Raw genomic sequence first — 13,896 nt, 5'->3', positions numbered from 1 at the left:
CTAGCTAATGTAAAAGGCAAGAAAAAGAAAATTGTATGAATAACTGCCTCTACTTAAAAATGACACCATTGTCTATACAGAAAAGTCCAAGGTCTTGCTGGGCGTGGTGGCACAAGCCTATAATCCTAGCAGCTCAAGAGGCTGAGGCAGGAGGATTGTGAATTCAAAGCCAGCCTCAGCAAAAGCAAGGCACTAAGCAACTCAATATTTAATATTTAATATTCAATATTCAAAGACCCTGTCTCTAAATAAAATACAAAAATGGGCTGCGGATGAGGCTCAGTGATCAAGTGCCCCTGAGTTCAATCCTCGAAAATCACAGGGTAATATTAAAATTGTACAAAAATTGCACTTCTCTGTATTAATAAAAAACGTAGAAAACAAGATTACAAACACAGGGCTGGGGATGTAACTCAGTGGCAGTATGTTTGCACTGCATGTGTGAGGCCCTGGTTTCCATCCCCACCACAAAAATTAATCAAATTTAATAAAAATTCCATAACAAACATTTGTGGAGGGGGTTGTACTGGGGATTGAACTCAGGGGTGCTTTACCACTGAGCCATATCTTCAGCCCATTTTATTTTGAAACAGGGTCTTGCTAAGTTGCTTAGGGCCTCACCAAGTGGCTGGCCTTGAACTTATGATCTTCCTGCCTCAGCCTCCTGAGTAACTGGAATTACAGGTATGTGCCACCAGACCAGGCATAATCTTGAGAGAGAGAGAGAGAGAAAGAAAGAGAGAAAGAGGAGATAAACATAACAAAACACATACAGAACTTGCATACTATGCTACTGTACTTAGAAGGGCACAGCAAAAATTGCTGCCTATGGGGCTGGGGTTGTGGCTCAGTGGTAGAGCACTTGCCTAGCATGTGTGAGGCACTGGGTTCGATTCTCAGCACCACATATAAATAAATGAATAAAATAAGGGTCCATCAATGTCTAAAAGAATTATTTTTTTTAAATGCTGCCTAGGCATTGTAAGTAGAACATTATACCCAAGTTACTCAAGCCTGTGACCAAAAATAAGAACTGAGAGGCATCTCTCCCAGAGGCATAGGAGACTGGGCTCCACTTTTCCTGCCTGCACTTCCTTTAAACCAACCATTCAGGTTATGTGCCCACAAACTTAAATTAACCCCAACTCTACTCCCTTATTTGCACTACTAGTTGTTCTGTGTGTTCTCTTTCTCTCTCCTTTTCACTCTTTATTTCTGCCTCCTGTGACCCAGAGACTAGAAGACTGACCTCCCAACTCATCACGCCCTCCTTGCCCAGGATCTGAAAGTAAAAATCTTTGAACTTGTTTTCTATTATGGTGGTGTGTATTAAATTGCTCCCTCCATTCAAATAACCAGGGGCTGTTTCAGTTCTCCCCGCATGAGTGATGGTAGGTCAGGCATAAACCAGACACAGGTCACACAAGAGTCACAAGGATGTCTGCCAGCACAAATTTCTACATGAGAAATCTTCTGGTTGCAAGCTGGACAACCAGACATTAGTCCATCTGCCAGCTAAAAAAAGCATCCTGTGAAAGGTACACACTGTTCACATCTATACATATCTGTACCAGCTCCCTTTATCTCCCATTATAGCAAGATTGATAGCTACTCTAGTACTGGAATCCCAATTTAGCGAGGAGCTCTGAGAACAGATACAAACTACAAAACAAATATAAAAGAAATCAAAAGAGAACTAAATAAATCAAACTCATACCATGTTTGAGGATTGGAAAACTTTGCAAAGAACAGATGCCCATCCTACCCAAGCTGATATGCAGATGTAATGCAATTCCTATCAAAATTCCAGCAAGAGTTTTTAGATATATAGGCAAGATTACTCTAAAATTTATATGGAAAGGCAAAGGAATTAGAATAGCTAAAACAATTTTGAAAGAGTTCAGAATAAGGGGAACAGTCTATTCAATTTTAAAAATTAGTATAAAGTTAATAAAATCATGACTGTGTGGTACTTACATAATAATCAGTAGAATAAAATAGAGATCCCAAAAATACATCCACACAAATATGTGCAACTGATATTTTTTTAGTTATAGTTGGACATAATACTTTATTTATTCATTTTTATTTGGTGCTGAGGATCAAACCCAGGGCCTCGCATATGCTAGGCAAGCATTCTATCACCACAACCCCAGCCCACCCAAATGATTTTTAACAAATATGTCAAAGCAATTCTGTGGAGGAAAGCCAGCTTTTCAACAAATGGACTCAAATATGTTAAAAAAAAAAAAAAAACCTCAAACTAAATTTCATACTTTATAGAAAACCCATTACTTACGTATAAAACATAAAAAAAAAAAACATAGTGGGATAGGGACAGGGAGCATGGGAGGAATAGACAAACTCTAGATTGGGCAGAGGTGTTGGAAGGGAAGGGAAGAGGTATGGGGTAATTAATGATGGTGGAATGTGATGATCATTATTATCCAAAGTACATTTACAAAGACACAAATTGGTGTGAGTATACTTTGTATACATCCATAAACATGAAAAAGTGTACTCTATATGTGTAATAAGAATTGTAATGTGGGTTGGGATTGTGGCTCAGCAGTAGAGCACTCGCCTCACATGCGTGAGACCCTGGGTTCAATCCTCAGCACCACATAAAAATAAATAAGTGAAAACAAAGGTATTGTGTCCAACTAAAACTAAACATTAAAAAAAGAATTGTAATGCATTCTGCTGTCATATGTAAATAAAATATTTTAAAAATTGTTTAAAAAAACTATAAATCTAAAAAAGAACACAGGAGAAAACCCTTATTTAAAGTATACTTAGGAGCTGGATGTGATGATGCACCCCTGTAATCTCAGCCATTCAGCTGAGGCAGCAGGATAGCAAGTTTAAGGCCATTCTCTGCAACTAAATGAGACCTGTCTCAAAATTTCAAAAATAAAATAAAAAGGGCTGGGGATATAGCTCAGTGGTAAAAAAAATTCCTGTGTTCAATCCCTAGTACCCCCCCCCAAAAAAAGAAAAGAAATTATGCTTATGACTTAATACCAAAAATATGATCCATAAGAGAAAAATTTAATAGACTATATCAAAATTAGAAACTTTCATACTATGAAGATGCAAAGATAAGCTATAGACCTGGAGAAAGCATCTGCATACCACAGAGCTGCTAAAGGACTAAAAGCACCTAGAATATAAAGAACTCTCTAAACCCAATAACTAAAAACATATTCCAGAGACAGAAAAAAATCCAATTAGAAATGCCACATCTACATGTCACCAGAGATATAAATAGTAAATAAGCGCATGAAAAGATGTTTAACATTAGTCATTATGAGAACACAAATTAAAACCACAATGAAATTAATACAGACATCAGAAAGGCTAAAAGTAAAAAATAGTGGTAAAAATATGAAAGAAATTGGGTCATTCATCCACTGATAGTGAAAATGTAAACAGCATACTCATAACAAGTTTTGCACCAAACAAAACATGAATTCTGCATATGATCCAGCAATTGCACTCTTGGGCAATTAAGCCAAACTTATTTTTACACAAATAACTAGATATGGATGACATAAACAGGTTTATTTGTAATAGCCAAAAATAGAAATCATCAAAAAAAAGTCCTTCAATGAGTGAATAAACCAGGAAATACTACTCAGTAATACTAAGGAACAAACTGGATACATGCAACAACTTGGATGAATCTCCAGAGGATTGTGCTGAGTGAAAAAAGGTATATTTCAAAAGGTTATACACACAAGGTGATGTGAAAAGACCACCAATATGCAATTATAAATTGAAAGAAGACTAAGTAGAGCCTCATCTTCAACTACACCAGAAAAGGAAGGCACAAGAATGCTAAGAAAGCTAAATAACTTGCCCAGTCTTTATAGCTAGTAACTGGTGAACCCGGATGACACTCAGATATATAAAAAAGCAAATGGGAGCCTGGGAGGGATAGACGAACTCTAGATAGGGCAAAGGGTTGGAGGGGAAAGGAGGGGACATGGGGTAATTAATGGTGGTAGAATGTGATGATCATTATTATCCAAAGTACAGGTATGAAGACACGAATTGGTGTGAATATACTATGTATACAATCAGAGATATGAAAAATTGTGCTCTATATGTGTAGTAAGAATTGTAATGCATTCCATTGTCATATATAAATTAAAAAAAAAAAGCAAATGGTAGTGGACACTATATAACCCCCATTGAGAGAAAGAAGATGAAAACAAAATAATCATATGAGAATTTCTTAGAAAGATGAAGTTCCCTGAAGAAAATTAATTATATTCCTATATGCTAGCAAGGAGCAACTTGAATGTTTCTATACAGTATCAAGGAATAAGCAATCTTTTTGAAAAGTTATAATGATACTCATAACATGAAACACTTGAGATAAATTTGAAAGAGATATGCAAGACCTGCACACTCAAACTATAAAATTTTGCTAAGAGAAATTAAAGGCCCAAAGAGACACACAGTATTTGTTGGCTGGATTATTCAACACTGTAAAGATACCTAACCTCCCCATGCATACACAAGATTTTGTTCCTTCAGGTTCAAAATACAGTTAACACAGAACTACAACCTCCAATGTGTCAGAACTATTACAGAAATCTATAATATTGCTACAGCCTACAGAAGAAGCACAGAAAAGATACAAAAAATGTGTTACCTAAATAGGAAGCACCTAAAGGATCTCTTGCAGTCTGGAAGAGGACCGGCTCATGGACAGAGGGTGTGGCTACATCCACAGTTGTCCATGCCACACTGTGCGATGACCCACAAGCTACTCGGGTGATCTTCTGACCTTCTAAGCCTTGCACCAGTGTGGGCTTTCTATTAACTGTGGTTGTGCCATTGCCCTGTTGGCCATGATCATTGTCACCCCAAGCATATACCTATTAGATTAAAAAAAAAATACAGTTTTCAACACGTCAGATAATTTTCTTAAAATTTACTTAATGCTTAAAGTATACGCCATAGTACAGTCTTATAAAATGGCACGTGTGGAACAACAGCTAAGAAAAATTTAAGCATGAAGATGCTTGTCAACAAGTTGATATGCATGTTTACTTAATATAAATCAAATCAATTTATCCATTTTACTTTGTTATAGAACAGGGAATCCTTCAAATCCTTCTTTGATACTTCTTATCAAAATAAGTTAACTTATTTTTTTCCTTCATTTTGTCAAGATCAAAAACAACATACTTATTTTTCAAGTAATTAGCTTTCTGACTTTACGTAATCATAGAATTCACTTTTTTTAAAAAAAAGTATAATAGTTTTGTTTTCATAAATGAATTTTAAAGTATGGCATCCAAAGGAGCAGAATAAGAATAAATCAAGTATTAACTTTATTTCTTTATTTCTGAAATGTAGTATGTATCTCCTCCATCAGCTATCAATTTTCTAACAAAATACTGCTAATACCTTATTAGCAGGAGGAGCACCTTCAAGGATAATTCCCATGTGGATTTTAGAATGGAATGACTTTTTCCAAGTTGCCCACTCCAAATTGTTCTGGCAAGATAAGTGCTATGTCATAACCACCCTGCAGAAGGGTAGCAACATACAGGCCATTGGCATCCTTACCTGCCCTGAGTCTGTGACCGCCAGGCAATGCAGGGCCCCAACAGCCACATGCACAATCTTCTTCCCTCTTAGCCCTTCCACCACCTGTGGCTTCCGCACATGCACATCAGAACCATGGCCCAGCCTGAAGTAATCGCCCTTCCCCCTGAGGAGAGGCCAACAGTGTGAATGTTAATATACAGTTACAGTCTGGCAACAATACACAAGAAAATGCTCATGCTCTCACCTTTTTTAGAGACAGCTTGATGGAAACATCACTCAAGGTCTTTGAATTTACATCTAAAATCATACTCCATGAATTCAAAATTAATTCTGCTAGCAAAATCCTTACCAATGTAAAATGTTTTACAATATTTAAGTTACTATTGTTGACTTTTCATATAAGAGACAGAAAAGCAGACACTGCTTCCAAAGATCTATCTGGTATACACTTTTTTCAAGCTGCTACTGATCATGATTAGCACTAGGGCCCAACACAGCATTCAAGGTTGGTCTGGCCACCACTATGCTGCATTGTAATAAAATTAAACTTTTGCAAGAATCACACATAAAATTTCTAGGACCAAAGGATGCAAATGTCTATTTTGCTCTCATTTTATCATTGGGGTTTTGGTATAGTAAGAAAGTAGAAGAAGGAGCTGGGGTTGTGGCTCAGTGGTAGAGCGCTCAACCTTGCACATGCGGGGCTCTAGATTCGATCCTCAGCACCACATAAAAATAAATAAAATACAGGTACTGTGTACAACTAAAAAATAAATATTTTAATAAATAAATAAAGGAAATCAGGGTACTGTGTCCAACTACAACTAAAAAATATATATATTAAAAAAAAAAGAAAGTGGAAGAAATACTTCACAAACATCTCACCTGAATAGGAAAGGCAAGTGGGCTAAAATTTCCCTAGCATTCTTTTCAAAATGACCCACTGATAACAGGAACTTTCTCCTTGTAATATCATCATTAATCCTATCTCAATACAAATAAAAAAAACAAAGATGCTAGGATGAGTTATACAATGATTTTACAAGCACGCAAGGTGGGCCTGATGTGAGGTCAAGGATCCCCACACATGCCTTACACAAAGCACAGAAATGTTGGCAGCAGTGAGGTAGTATACATACCATGTCCACACCACTCCTGACTTGGTGAGAGCCAAGGAGAACTGAGCTCCACACTCAATTTGGCACACCCCCTGGCCATTTAGTCTCTCGATGTTCTGGGGAATGTTACATCCTTCACTTCCTCCTCGGCCCAATTTTCCAAAGTCACCATCACCCCAGGAAAATACCAAACCTAGGTTTAAAAAATATTACTTAAGGCCAGCACTTCATATATGTTCCTACCCACACCCAAACTTAAGACCACAACAGGTGCTCACCTTCATCAGTGAGAGCCAGAGTCTGTGCATCTCTGCTTCCACATGCAACCTGGATTACTCTGTGACCAAGAAGGACTTTCACCTACTCAATTACAAATTTAAAGACAGAATCAAGCACAGACACCAAGAAAGTAAAGGAAATTTTTTCCACAGACTAAAAGCCAATAATGCACATCTTTATGAACTTTCCTAGACTTGAGGCTTATCTGCATTTAAAATCATCAGGTGGTAAGCTCTCTGTAAGCAACAAAAATGTGTATAATCACCATTTTGGGCTTTAGCTGTGTTGTATTATCTCCATGTCCCAACCGGCCATATTCTCCAAGGCCCCAGGTATACAGCTCCCCGCTGGACGTGAGGGCCGCACTGTGTGAGCTCCCACAGGCAATATCCCGGATGCGCTTGGTTTTCAAGGCCTCTATAAGTCTTGGCTTGTCACAGTTCCTAAAACAAAATCAAATTAAACTCCCTACAATCAATCCACCTGTTCTCAAAGAAAAAAGTTATCTACACTAATCTATCTTTAGTCAACAAAAGATCTTCAAACAAACTTCACTATCAAAACTTAAAACAGTATGTGAAGCCAAATCATATGTTCATCCATGTTGTTAAAAAAATTCTGGGCTGGGGTTGTAGCTCAGTGGTCAAGTGTTTGCCTTGCAAGTGTGAGGCACTGGGTTCAATCCGCAGCACCACAAACAAATAAATAAATAAAGGTACTGTGTCTGTATACAATTTTAAAAAATTAAGAAATATTTTTTCCACATATCTCATCCACAACAACCTATCCTATGCCAAACAACTATTTAAAGGTACCCACTATTATTTTCAGTTACAGTTTCTGATTAAGAAGTAAGACTGAAGAAAACATTCTTACATTCTGCTGAAGTGTCCAAGTTTTCCATCATCACCTTCACCCCACGAGAACACTTTCCCATCAACGGTTAAGGCTGTGGCGTGCCGGCCACCTGCAACATTGACATGCACATAGGTTGCCAATATGCGACATACAAAAGGTCACAGTATAACTACCCAAGTCACTTGGCATGTAGCATATATTCAGTGAATGTGTTGAATAAATGATGAGTAAACAGGATCAACACTTACAGTTATTATGAAGGCTTTCTGGGTAGCACATATGCAAATTTAGAGAACTTTAAATAAACCATAAATTTTAACTCTAAAAAATTTTTGTACTTATAAAGAAACAGAAAAATAATGCTGATTATTAATGGGGCTTCAACTATGTTCATGATTAAAAGATCAAAAATTTAGGTGGAAGACGTCGAAATAAGTATTTGTCATTAGGCAAATTGTAAAATATGGTGGCAATTTAAGCTTTATTGCAATGCACCCATTGGTGAAATTATTTAAGCAGAAGTACCATCAATTAAGTAAGTTTAACATTATACTCACTGTTCCCAAAGCATATCAGTTCTTTCCACAACATGGAATACTCTACCAGTCTACACACCCCTACCTCAGGATTATATGCACGACCTCTGGTTATACACCTGATGTCCTGCCAGCTCCTGGGCTCTGAGGACAGTATGATAGGTGGGGCTTCTAGTCCCTAACATTCATTCTCTCCTCTTTCTTACCATAGAACTCCCATATTATCAGTGCTGCAATGTGCTAAGCACATTTCCCAGCCTTCTTTGTCCACAGAAATCTCAAAAAAGGTCTGTGTGGGCTACAGGATAGGCCATCTGGTGCTGCCTAGGTCTTGGAACTGAAGGCTAAAGCAGCAAGGTCAACTTCACACAGAGGTGGACAAGGAGAGCTAGAATTCTTTGTGGACGCAGAGAACATATGGATGGACCCAGACCCTACCTCTATAATTTTACAGAGGAGAAAAGTAAAATTTTGGCTTACTTAAGCATTATCATTTGCATTTCCAGTTATACAGGTTTACATCTAACTCCATCCAATAGAGGCATAAACTGAGCTTTGTAACTAACACATTTCTATTTTTCAAAGGCCTGCCACACAACTTTAAAACACTATTCAGTAAAGGTACTCTAAATTGAAGGAGAATGATATTATCTTTTTTAAACAATCTTTCTTAGCACTGAGGTTCATAAACACTTGCTAAATCTAATGAGTCACAGACTCATCAGAAAAATAACAGACATTTAAGCACACAACTTTATGATATCAAAGATACAATGGGCCCGACAGACACCCCATACTCGGAGGGGTACATCTACACATCTAAAATACCAACAATGCTGCTTAAAAAACAAACAAACAAACAAAAAACCTCATTTAGCATTTAGTACCAATAGTTAAAATTCCAGACCACCCAGAGATTTACATTATCCAATTTTTATTCCTATTAATAAAGACTTGAAAAAGAATGTGAGAATACCTTAGGGAAAATTATTTAAGGGTCTTTTTTATTTGAAGAATAGGAGCACAGGCTTACTCTGCATGCAAATGCTAATGCTGGATATTTACCTGAGTGAACTGCCACCTTTTTGACCACATAGCTGCTGAGGGCCGTAATCTGCCGCGGAATGGGGACTGTTCCACTAGACATGCCCAGTCCCAGTCGGCCATTCGTAGCTTCTCCACAAGCATACACCTTCCCTTCCACAGTAACTACAAGGAACAAGAGCCAGGAGAAGATTCACTTTTCCCAAAACAAAATTTGTGCATGTGTGCACATGCACCCTCACTAAGTGCAATTCATAAATTTTTATATATTAGAATAATCATACCTGCAAATAAACTTTTAGAACCGCCAGCCACTTGTACCACATTCAAAGCAGACAAAGTCTCAGAGAACGAAGGTACCTTTATCTAGAATAGGTTTATTTTTTTAAAAGCAAAAGAAATAAAAACATAATTATATTTATATTTTCTAAAATTTTAAGTGCTCTTACTAGATGATATAAGAATTACTGTTAATTTATATGACTATATTAACTACAGAAACTCTTTATCTTTAGAGTCATACACTGAAGTATTTTAAGGATAAAAGGATTAACTGATATGTATTTCAAAATAAACCAGATCAGAAGGGTGGGTAGGTAAAAAATGTAGACAATTATACACAACTCTTATAGTTGGAAATAAGGACATGAAGGCTCATGACTCTAATCTTTCTACCTGGCTAAATTTGAACAGTCTCATAACAAAAGGTGAAAAGTAAAATACCCAAAATGCAAAGATAAAAACAAACCTCTGGTAAACTGTTTTATTTCAAGCCATGTCCTGCTCATTCTCTTTGATTCTGACACTCACATCACTAAGAAATTATATGTGTATATTTGCCATTGTAGAGGAGTATGATTTAACTTAAAATTCTTGGCACCCTTTGTCTAAGAAACCCTTTACTATTCCACACCTTAGAAATTGTCATGTAGTCACTATTGCAGTGGAAGTAAGAATTTCCATCACAACCTTGGAACCCTAATGACCTTCATAGGAAAACTCCATGTGTGACAGCAAGCAGAATCCCAGCTTGTAACAGTGACCATGACTCAGGAACTACTATAGAGCCCTGCACTATCATAGCTGAGATACCCAGAGTTTACTGTCACTGCCCACTTGCAAAACAGGGCTTCTAAAATAGGGTTCTAAAACATAAATGTAATTCAAAGTTATTCAAATAAAGATGAAGCTTAGTTGGATCTAGAAAGGACAGGTTCCAAATAAATGAGTTCTAACTTTCTGAGCTTCTATTTTGTTGTTGTTGTTGTTTAATATTTACTTTTTAGTTGTAGTTAGACACAATACCTTTATTTTATTTATTTATTGTTACATGGTGCTGAGGATTGAACCCAGAGCCTTGCACATGCTAGGCGAGTGCTCTACAGCTGAGACACAACCGTAACCCATCTGAGCTTCTTTACAATGTAGGTAATAAGAAGACTTAGGACAAGTAATAAATACCCCACTTAACCAGTAGCCAGGCACAGTGGCGTGCTCCTGTAATTATGGCAGTTGGGAAGGCTGAGGCAAGAGGATCATGAGTTCAAATCTAGCCTCAGCAAAAGTGAGGCACTATGCAACTCAGTGAGACCCTGTGTCTAAATAAAGTACAAAATAGGGCTTAGGATGTGGCTCAGTGGTCGAGTGCCCAGAGTTCAATCCCCAGTACCCCCGCCCCCAAAAAAAGGAAGTAGATTTATTCATCTAAAGAGAAAATCGTTTGAACTAAAATTGCAAGAATTTTGTTCTAGGACTCCTCATACAAAACACATTGAAAAATGAAAGGTATATTGCATTCAACTCTAGTTCAAATGCATCATTTATTACATCTACTCTTTTAAAAAAATCTGTTCTTTCTCCTAAACCAGTTATAATACTTTATAAATTAACTCTTTATCTCATTACTTATGGGATTAAGTATACATTAGAAACACAGAAGGTATGGCACAGTTACATGATATCAACAAGATCAATGAGAACATGAAGGTCTCTCTCCCCACAACAAGCCCTTCAAAGCTGACAAGTATAGATGTGCACATGCACCTGTGTTTTGTTTCTCTGTGCTCAAAAGAACTTTTTTCCCTACAGAAGCTATTTCACATGGTAGTAGCTCAATTACCAAGTGTCCAAAGAACAGAAGTTACATCTTGCTCATCTTAGTACCATTATGACATTTTTACACACTTTGTTCATGATAAGAAGAAATGTTTATTGAAAATAAATATAGTTATGGTCTACAATTTTCATCTATGCATTTTCCAAATTGTTCCAAAAGTTTATTTTCTAGTTTATTTTAAGATAGCAATAACACAACAATATCTAAAGTTAACTGTTTTCTAAGGATAAAGGCTTACAATTACTTTTGAAAGTTAAAAAAACCACATATAGCTGGGCATTGTGGTGCATGCCTGTAATTCAAGCTACTTAGAAGGCTAAAGCAGAGGATCCTAAGTTTGAGGTCAACATTAACACTTAGCAAAATACTGTTCCAAAATAAAAACATTTTTCAAAGGATCCCAGGTTCAATTGCCAGTACTGAAAAATAAATAAATAAATAAATAAATAAAATAAAGACCACATATAGAGGCTGGGGGATGTACCTCAGTGGTAGACCTAACATGTGCAAGGCCTGTTCAATTGGGGGTGGGGAGTTGCAGCACATACATATAGATTATTATTAAAAACTTCAAAAGAAGCTGGCCGTTGCTGAGCTTCTCGGGGACAAAGGCATTGGCAAGCCTCCTCCTCAATCATGGAGTAGCAGGTGATACAAAGTGTCAGCCCAGGGAGATCTAGATACCTTAGAGCCCTTGAGCCCGCCCAGCTGGTCCTTGTCATTCAGTCCCCACACGAACACTTTGGTTCTTATTGTAGCTGCCGATTCCAGCCCTGCAGCCTTCTTTCTAATAAGGCTACCCAAAGGAAAACACAAAAATAGAGGTTATTCAACATAAAACATTTAAAAAATTAAAAAAAGAGCAACCTCAATCAATCAAAGCTTTCCAATTACTGTCAGAAATTCAAAGTTTTGTTTTAATACAATAAAATTTCAAATATCTACATAAGTTTTACCACAATCTAATTTTAGCTATTTTTGATACAGATCTTTCTATGATATACTATGAATGTCTTTCTTCTTAAATATCAAGTTGAACATAACAAATGTTCTGACACGGAACAATTCCCATCCTTCACCAGGATGCATAGAAATACTGGGGAAAGGGCTGGGGCTTTACAGAGCACCTGCCTAATGTGTGAGGCACTAGGTTCAATCCTTAGCACTGCACTATTTATAAATAAACAAATAAACAAAATAAAGGCAAGCTATCCATCTACAACTTAAAAAAAAAAAAAAAAAAAAAAAAAAACAACTCACTAGGGAAATGTGGAATGTCACTGGGAATGGCCTTGTGGCAATGTCCCTAAACCATCTTTATTGTCTATTTGTTTCCAAAAGAAAGATTAAAGCAAATGTGCCTGTATGATGTTAGAGGTATTCTAACACAGATACATGAGGCAAAATCAATCTTTCTCTCTTTCTCTCTTCTTTCTCTCTTCTTTCTCTCTCCCTCTCTCCCTCTCTCTCTTTCTTTCTTTCCTCCCCCTTCCCACAACACTGGTCCTCATCTCCTTTCCTTGGATGAGTTACTCCTTCTACTTTACTCCTACTGTCTCTAACCTAGCCCTGTTAGATTGGAAGTTTAATTAACAGCAGCCAAAGTACTCTCATTCTTGAACCTGATAAAGCCAGGAAGTGCTTAGTACACAGTGTTAGATTGTTTTAGTCTGATGCCAAGTGCTAAGAAACCGCTTCTTTTGGGTCTGGGACATTGCCTTTGTATTTGCCTTTGTTCTGTTCTTATGAACTAAGGTGAAAGAGATTAAATGGGTCTAGATAGGTTAGGTGTTCTTTTTTTAATGTTATATCCTGATATATTTACTTTAAGGAACCAGAATTTTATGGTTTGGAAATTGATACCAGGCACAGTAGAGCACGCTGATGCATAAGGTATTAAAATATCTTATAAAACATTTTCAGTCAAAAACATGGATAGGAAACCAGGAATGATATTCTGGATGGTTAATGACTGGTAGCATGAAAATATGAACCAGTCAGAATAGAGATCTGTTACACATGGTTGTTGTGGGCACATCCCATCTGGAAGCTAGGTTTGTGGGAGAATGCCAAAATCACTGATTCATCTGGAAATTATCAGCTAATTAATGATACCCTACAGGAAAAGCACTATTATGTTAAAATATATAGATTCCTTTTGTTAATATGTTCAATCATGTAAAATCTGGTCAATGAGTAAAGCCTAAAACTTTATGGTTATTTCATATACATGGCACATATTTTAGTTTAATTTGTCCAATTCATTTTAGTAGCTACTAAATTTAAAAATTCCTTAAAAGTTTAATTAATGCAAACAGATACAATGTACAGCCTAACATATATTCTACATAAGATAATGCTGTATATACTAATTTTT

At 36.8% G+C, this 13,896-nt stretch overlaps 1 protein-coding gene across 4 annotated transcripts in view; it reads right to left on the bottom strand.

The window, feature by feature from the left end:
• Window positions 1-13,896, bottom strand: part of Herc2 (HECT and RLD domain containing E3 ubiquitin protein ligase 2) — a 188,495-nt gene that overhangs the window by 53,489 nt on the left and 121,110 nt on the right. For all 4 annotated transcript variants that reach the window (XM_076851266.2, XM_076851268.2, XM_076851267.2 and 1 more), the window contains exons 57-65: window positions 12,204-12,315; window positions 9,688-9,769; window positions 9,425-9,568; window positions 7,842-7,932; window positions 7,231-7,408; window positions 6,965-7,046; window positions 6,708-6,879; window positions 5,587-5,731; window positions 4,664-4,889 (exon numbers count right to left, since the gene is read on the bottom strand). In XM_076851266.2, coding sequence (XP_076707381.2) covers window positions 4,664-4,889; window positions 5,587-5,731; window positions 6,708-6,879; window positions 6,965-7,046; window positions 7,231-7,408; window positions 7,842-7,932; window positions 9,425-9,568; window positions 9,688-9,769; window positions 12,204-12,315 — 1,232 coding nt within the window. The remainder of the gene's footprint in view (window positions 1-4,663; window positions 4,890-5,586; window positions 5,732-6,707; window positions 6,880-6,964; window positions 7,047-7,230; window positions 7,409-7,841; window positions 7,933-9,424; window positions 9,569-9,687; window positions 9,770-12,203; window positions 12,316-13,896) is intronic.

This window comes from Callospermophilus lateralis, chromosome 3 (assembly GCF_048772815.1).
Source record: "Callospermophilus lateralis isolate mCalLat2 chromosome 3, mCalLat2.hap1, whole genome shotgun sequence".
NCBI classification, from domain to species: Eukaryota; Metazoa; Chordata; class Mammalia; order Rodentia; family Sciuridae; genus Callospermophilus; species Callospermophilus lateralis.
This window is presented reverse-complemented; position numbering and strand designations above follow the sequence as displayed.